The 7632-nt window shown below is 40.0% G+C and overlaps 1 protein-coding gene across 1 annotated transcript; it reads right to left on the bottom strand.

Annotated features, from left to right (window-relative positions):
• Positions 1-2873: 2873 nt before the first annotated feature.
• PIMREG (PICALM interacting mitotic regulator) lies at positions 2874-7632 on the bottom strand. The gene is made up of 4 exons (XM_009483825.2): positions 7342-7632; positions 6167-6501; positions 5240-5335; positions 2874-3000 (listed from the first exon to the last, which is right to left on the bottom strand). The coding sequence occupies exons 1-4, from the start codon at positions 7630-7632 to the stop codon at positions 2874-2876; spliced, it is 849 nt and encodes a 282-aa protein (XP_009482100.2).

The raw sequence follows: 7632 nt of genomic DNA, 5'->3' as shown, positions 1-7632 counted from the left end.
TTAGAGCTTGAAATGTGGGATCTGAACTCAAGATTTCTGCATTGAATTGTTCATTTCAGGCATGCAGGGGAGAAAGTGGCACTTTCCATCCTCATCTGGAGCTGGTACAGGATAGAATTCCCATAACACAAAACTTTCCAACTTACCTCCTCAGCTTCTCTAAGAGCAATGATTCCTCACGGTCCGTGTTTATAGCTTCAGCAGAAATTGTGGGCTTAACAAGGTAATTTGACTTCCATGATGTTTAATCACTCAAGTGTAAATATAGGTTCCTACAGATGATCCTAAAGTCAGTCCCCCATAAAAAATGGAGGTAATAACACATTTTTCTGGATGAAGAGAGCTCTTTTTTTCAGAAATAAGAAATGGCCTGGAGCAGCTAGAATCCTGTGCCATGGACTGTGGAACTGAAGTCAGTTGTTGGTATTTCCTCTTCCCCTCATTTTAGTTCAAGCCCAAGGTAAGGGGATTACAGTTTACCCTCTATTTGTATTCAACTCAATAAGCTACCTTTGAAACTGTATATAATTGTGGGGGACAGGGGAACATGAAACAACTGTGACAGCTCATTTCTTATTTGTAAGGATGTACAGAACTTACAGGGGGAAGAGAGAGAGAGGAGGCAGGTTTACTGTGACGTGCTGGGAGATGGTCTACCAGAGATTAAATGTTGAAACGTAATTTACAGATTGCAAGCTTTAAAGATAAGGTTATTCTGGGAGGACTGGTGTAGGGCCCAGAATGGCAGTCCTCTCACAGAACCCCAAGCCTTCTGCATAACTTACTTTTCTATTTGGGGGGGGGAGGGAAGTGGGCAGCCCACTTACAACTGAGTTCATACAAGGAAACTTACTAGATGATCCTTAAGGTCCCTTCCAACCCAAACCATTCTATGATTCTATAAACTTGAAATTGTACATGTTCTTTCAGTCTATAGTTTTATTAAGTGCATACTTTTAAATATTGTTTGTCAGTGAGAAGGTTCTATCTGGTGACAAATGTTTATATTTCTTATGGCTGCCTTGTAAAGATTCAAAAATGTACAGTAATGAATTTCTTAATATGAAATAAGGAGTAAGATTTCTACAACTGGTATAGATTTTGATGTGAACTGGTTTTTAAAATCTTATAACAGATTAGTCACTTAAATAAAACCTTCCTTGCTTTAAGCAAACGGTGTCACTGATTTTTCTTACCAGTGATGTGGGAAGTATTAGATTGTCATTGTACATGTCCTAGTAGCCAGTGGAAACAGAATAAGTAGAGGCTGTTTAATAGATCTGACTATCTGAAATAATACTTAGATTGGAGGTTGACTTTTCACAAAACTCCAACCCTCCTTCCTTTTGAAAAGCCTTATAAGAAAATATTTCAGTAATCGGACACCATCTTTGTGAAAGCTTTATAGAAGTAGTTTCAGTACATTGAAAAAATAACTTCAGGCTACTGTTCCATATAGAACAGTGGTTAAAAAAAAAAACAAACAAACCACAACACAAAAACTACGTCAAGAAATAACAAAAGCTAAAGCTCTTAGTTATCTGAAAGCTTGGAAGTCAGGGTTGTTTTCATGTTTCCAGGCCTCATTAATTGTTTCAATATTTTAAAACAGTCTAGTTTGACAAGAAAAAAGAAGAATCGGGAGCAAGTTTAAAATCAATACTTACACATAAATCAGAATTGAATGTGACTGCTTCCCATATTTATACTTAATGCCATTAAAATTTTAGTAGTTCCAGTTTTACTAAATTACATGTGCATCTTAAAAAATATCAAGTTGAGCAGAGTTTGCCAAATCAATCTTTTGTTTGAAGGTTCATCTTAGAGTGAATGTAATCTGAGAAGCCTGCACAAAGGTGCTACTGTGGAAAACAGCCCCGGTGTTGAACTCCGGAAGCTTGAGAAACCTTTGCTTTAGTTTGGCAGACTAAACTTTGTTAAACTGAATCACCTACAAAAAAAGGCTTGTCAAATGAATGTTACTTTTTTTAAAAAGTAATTAGAAGCAAAATACAGGTATAAAATGCTTAGTATACTTCATCAAATAAAATACCTGCACTGTGATATTAGCTAATAACAGTAGTTTTAAGAGGTTACATTAATTGCAGTAATGAATTTCTAGGTATATCTAAAAGCCAGATGTAGTACAAAAGCAACATTTAACTTGACTGCTAAGATGCTACTTAAAGCAGCAGCAAGAAATGACATAAAGTTGCTCTGATTTGTCTGGAACCCAACTACTTCAGATAGGAATTAGTTAGGCTAATCTAATAGCAATCCTTTAGGCCATGAATTAGTTCTAATGCAGCTCCTGTCTTGTGGCATGAGTGACTCCACAGAAACCTGTTGCCTTGGAATGGCGGTTGTGGCAGAACTCAAACAAGCCACTGCTGTTTCATTAACTTCCAGTTCAGCATGATAGTTTGTTTGTATACAGAAAAAAATTGTTAGGCTTTCAAAATAATGGACCAGTACTTTTAGTATGCAAAGTACTCATACTAAAACCCACGGAAACTGGATACCAGTCTAAATACTGCTGTCACCTGCGATCACCCTTCATAAGTCTGTGGCCCTTGCTCTGGCCATTCCTACTGGTCAGTTCAACATAACTTTCAAAGTACTTACTGCCTTCTGAAAGTCAAATGCAAGGTGGTCCCTCATCTCAGCAGGAGATAATACACTGTGGTACAATTCTGATTCTCTTGTTCACTTGAAAGGAGAAAGCAAGGGAAAGGAAGTCCTGAGCTGCTTTGTCAAGAAAGGTTATAAAATGTAGTGGCTTGTTCAATGTATAGAGTGCACCTGTTCAAGTGCTACACAGAGCTCTCCTTTGTCTGTGCTGATAAACTCATAATAGTTACAGCCATCTCTGTCTAGGTACAAAGTGCTCGATGGAGTCTCTTTGCTTGCCTTCCGATAGCTTGAGAAAGTTTCCGAGATCGACGCGCAGACAGCAAGTTTTGTGCCGTTAGATAGTAATAGTTTGATATTGCGTGTTGCCTGCAGAAGAACAAGACTGCCATTAGCAGCATGAAGTCGGTAAGGTTAATTAACTGGTCGTCACACAAATTGCTGGAAAACTGTTAGATGGGAGCAAGGAAGAGGTCTGGGATCTATATAACAGTTCTAAACACTAGCAAGAAAATATTTTGTTACCTTCAGTGAGCATAAATGGCAGTACACAAATTAAGTACCGCAATACTTTAACTAGCAACAGGAGCATTTCTTGTGATAGAATCTAAGTCATTAAAATGAAAAACATTAGAATACAGGGAGCTGGCAGCTATAAACAGTTTGAGATCAAGGTTTGCTTCATCATGGAAAAGATGAAAAGGGAGCTGTAACACTAAAACTAATGGCAATTGGATACAAGAACAGAAAGTCATATGCAAGACTGTAAGGACACCTCCAGAAAGTTTATTTCACAGTTATTCCAGTAAGCAACCTACAAACCAGCCAGTGACAGAGCACGTTGTATGCATCTACACATGCAGGAGAACTGGACCAGATTGCTTAGTGGAAGCAGTACACATCACTGTTTAAAGCTTCGGTCAGGCATTTGAAACTGCTCTCATTTTTCCTGAAATGTTACAGCAATCAACTTCTTACACCTATCTTTCTTGCTAAAATAGGACATAGTATTCAGGATGTAACTTTCCCTTTAGCAAAAGGAACACTTCCAACATCATGGGTGAAGATATTAATGTCACAGTACAGATCTCAGTGAAGGTAATAGAGGCATTTACCTGGTAATGGTTCAACGAATTGACACTAGAAGTGATGTTTAGAAACTTAGAGCAAAGAATTCCTGTTCCCATCCATTTAGGTACAATTGCTGTGTTTCAAAATGCCAGCAATACAGGTATCAACTGCTGTTATTGTGATAGCATCGTCTTAACTGCTAAGACAATGCTAGGGATGGAAAAGAAAGGCTGTAAAGTTAGACAGCTCAGGGTAATAGTTTGTTCTGTCATGCTTTGTAATCTATTAGTAATCCGTGAGAACTGAGGTCAAGTGACAAAGACATTAGTACCAATAGTTTTCTGGTCCGGGGTGAGAAAAGCTGCTGTTTGCGTAGAAGCCCAACTTGTGGTTCATTGCGAACGCACAAGGTTTCACTAATCCACAATGCGGAGGTGAAGTTTTACAACTGCACAATGATCTCTGTAGCAGACAGCCACAGTGAATATGAGGGAAGAACCCTGTGGTTCCTCACAGTAATACTTTAAAGAAGCATGAGTTAATAAGCCTTTCTCTCACCAGACAGCGGGTTTTCTCCCCACAGATGCATGCAGGTATAGACAAGGTAAGTGAACAACTACTTTACCTGGTTGATACTATCTTCAGTTACGAATGAGAGAAACTGTCATATCACTAATAGATGGGAGAATATTAGGAGTAAGATTTAGTGAACTTTCAATGGATGTGATCATTAACTTAATACAGGATTTAACCTATAGTTACCTAGAAATGGTCCCATTGGTAAAAATTGAATTTTTGGAATTATGTGGGATTTTAAGCCCTTACCTCTTTGTAGATAAAAGTATTTAATGCTAAGCCCTCTCTAGAGGATTTTAGGTGCTTGACATTTAATTATTGAATGCTTGACATGGAGTGTTCTAAGAGAGGAAGAGGTTTAGGGAATTGCCCTGTGACAATACTTCTGACCTTTAGTTTTTTAATTCTAGTCTAATTCAGAATGACATAACCTTTACAAAGACAGCAGCCTACCACCTCATGAATTAACCAATGTGTTGTATAAGAGGCTTCTGCATCCTCTAAATTTTTGAGTTATGGGTACCGTGGACTATTTGTTAACATTAATGCTACCTAATAAAAGGATTTTCTTATAAATGTGCAGGTACCAATGACAGTATCAGTGTAATGGGATTCCTCCCCCACCCCCACCAGCCTGGATTGGCACCGCTTTTAGACAGAGGCAGGGAGGTACTGTTCTCACACAGGGTCAAAGGGAGGCTCTTGCTGGGAAAAATCTGACTTCCACACCAAGAAACCTGAAGACAAGGAGAGCGTTTGACAAGTTTTAGAAGCTGGAAGTCCAACTGCAGATTTAATCTGCACAGGTATCTCGAAGAAAGGCTCTGCTACATTACAGCTGAGAAGGTTCTGCAACTATTCCTCATCCTGAGTCACAGGTATCACTTAGCCTGCAATTTGGCAATGTTCGAGTGAGAGGTAACCTGTTGCTAAAAGTTGAGGGACAGTTAGCGGTATTTACCTCTCCTCTTGCACAATGGCATCATCAAATGCCTGGGAGATGTGCTTCAGTTGGCAAATCCCTGAGGATACCAGCTCCAACTCGCAGTCAAACTCTCTGCAAACAGAATGGTCATTATTAAAGATCAGACAGGACAGACTGACTAGGTGACACTACCCAAGCCTCTATCCCTGCAGTAGCAACTCTAGTTACCTCCAGACTTTACCCAGAGAAGTTTAGGGCTGTAGCAATCATGCTTTTAATTCCACTAACCAACTGCTTCACATCTCCATTCATCCCCAAGACAGCTACCTTGCAATTCAAACACTGGGTTCAGATTCATGAGGCTTGGGATTCAGCTTCCAGCTTTGACATTTCTCATGTGACTTAGACCAAAACAAAAACCTTTTTGTGCATTATGAAGTATTTCCCTAGCTCACAACCCCATCTAATTTGTGTTAAATGTTTGAGGCAAGAATCTCTCTACTTTCTATAAAGAGCTCAGCGTAAGTGGAGCTATTCCAGGTATCTTTGCAATACAAATAGCAACTTTGGAAAAGTTAGAGCTAAGTAGGTGTGAGATGCATTGAGAGCATTTTTCTTTACCAGAAAGGCATCAGCAAAGAACTCGGGTATGTCTCTAGTGTCAGACAGGGACTGGTGCTGAGACACATAGTGTAAATTTACCCAGTGGGAGAGTGATTTTTAAGAAGTTCTTGTCACAGCACAAAATTAAGTTTCATGTTTCAGCTTTATGCAGTGCTCAGTCCCTGTCTATACAGGGACCTGTAACGACTTTCTTGACTATTTGAACAGCACACCCTTTCAGGGGAATGGGATAGCAACCTTCATATCTTGCCTTTCACCTTACAAGATACTCTAATCACAGTAATTAAAAAAAAAAAAAAGGAATAAGGTTTACAGAAGAATGAAAAGAATGTAGCTTACATCTTTCTGCTGGCAGGAGCGGGTGATGAGTAAGGGCTTTTCAGTGCTGCTGCTCTTCTTGATCTCCGGAGAGAGACAGCATCTTTACAAAGCCACGATGAGAAACCCCTCCATTCTCTATGTTCTGACACCCTTGTTGGCCCAAGCAAGGCTCTTTTGCTGGATCTTGGGGTGCCTTTGGAACTGGCTGCTGGAGTAGCACTCTTCTTACAGGAAGGGGTTCGAGGTGTAGTACTTCTTTGCTTGGTAGAACTGGTTGCACAGCTTCTGCTGATGGATTCAGCTGGAAAGGTCACCATCGAGTGTACAGGGCTTTGGCAAGACCTCTGTATTTTCTGAAAGAAGCATCAGACAGACATGTTATGCTAAACGAACTCAGTTAGCCTAGAGTTTGGAACCAGAAAGACAAGGAACAACTGAGCTGAATCCCTAGTTTTTATTCTGATACCAGGTTTATTCTAGCATGAATGCTTCTCAACCCTCTGTAGCCATTTGCGTTGGAGGAATCATTTGCTCCCCCAGTCCTTGGAACTTGTCAGGGACTTCAGCAGGCATTGGAACAGAGCTCCTGCTGCTCTTACACAGAAAAGAGCCAGGCTCCCTAACATGTAATTGATGCAGTTAAAATTGGAGGTCCTCCACCAAAGGGAACTACAAGCTCGAGTTTGCTACCCTGCTACCATCTAGCATTTTTGGTCAGTCCAAATTTAGATTGACTATAATGAAGAACGTGCTAATAAATAGTCTGGGTACAAGAAAAGGAGTTAGAAATAATCCAAAGCGCTACACATTTCTCTGAAACAATTCCTTGCAAGCAATGGCAGTCTCTACCCACCTTCCTCCTTGTGAAGGCTGCTGTGCTATACATGATGAAATGAAGGAGGGGAAAAGCATTTATTTAGTAATAAAATAAAAGTTTTGATGAAACTACGTCTCCATCTTCCTTCTTTTCACCTTCCTCCCTGTTCTGCCAGATCCATCATTTGCCTGTCTATACTTTAGCAAGGATATTAAAGATTTTACTAGTTAGTAGCTATGACACAACCATTACCATGTGCAAGTGCATGGGATAGACTCTCTGCAATACAACATTCTGTACACAGTCCAGAAATCTTAGTGCTGAAGCCGAAGCAAAAACTAAACTCTATCCACGCTCCACTGCAAAGGCAAAGTACCTGGGACACTGTTCCGAAAGCATTTTTTGCTGTTCTTTTAATACTCTGAAGAGTTTGGCACTTCTGTCCCACTTCCAGACTTTCCCAAGTTGGGGTCTTATGAAAATTCAGCTCTACTTGTTTTAATGGCACTCGCTTCCTTAGAGACATGCGGATGGTATTGAGAGAACTCAAAGAAGCCCTTCTCTTGAATTTGTCAGGTACAGGGCTCTCATTCTCATCAAAGTCAGCTAGGAGCTGGTGTTTCCGCCAGGCCATTGTTGCCTTGACATTTTGGAGTACAGATGCCAT

Source organism: Pelecanus crispus, chromosome 12 (genome assembly GCF_030463565.1).
Source record: "Pelecanus crispus isolate bPelCri1 chromosome 12, bPelCri1.pri, whole genome shotgun sequence".
Taxonomy (NCBI): domain Eukaryota; kingdom Metazoa; phylum Chordata; class Aves; order Pelecaniformes; family Pelecanidae; genus Pelecanus; species Pelecanus crispus.
This window is presented reverse-complemented; position numbering and strand designations above follow the sequence as displayed.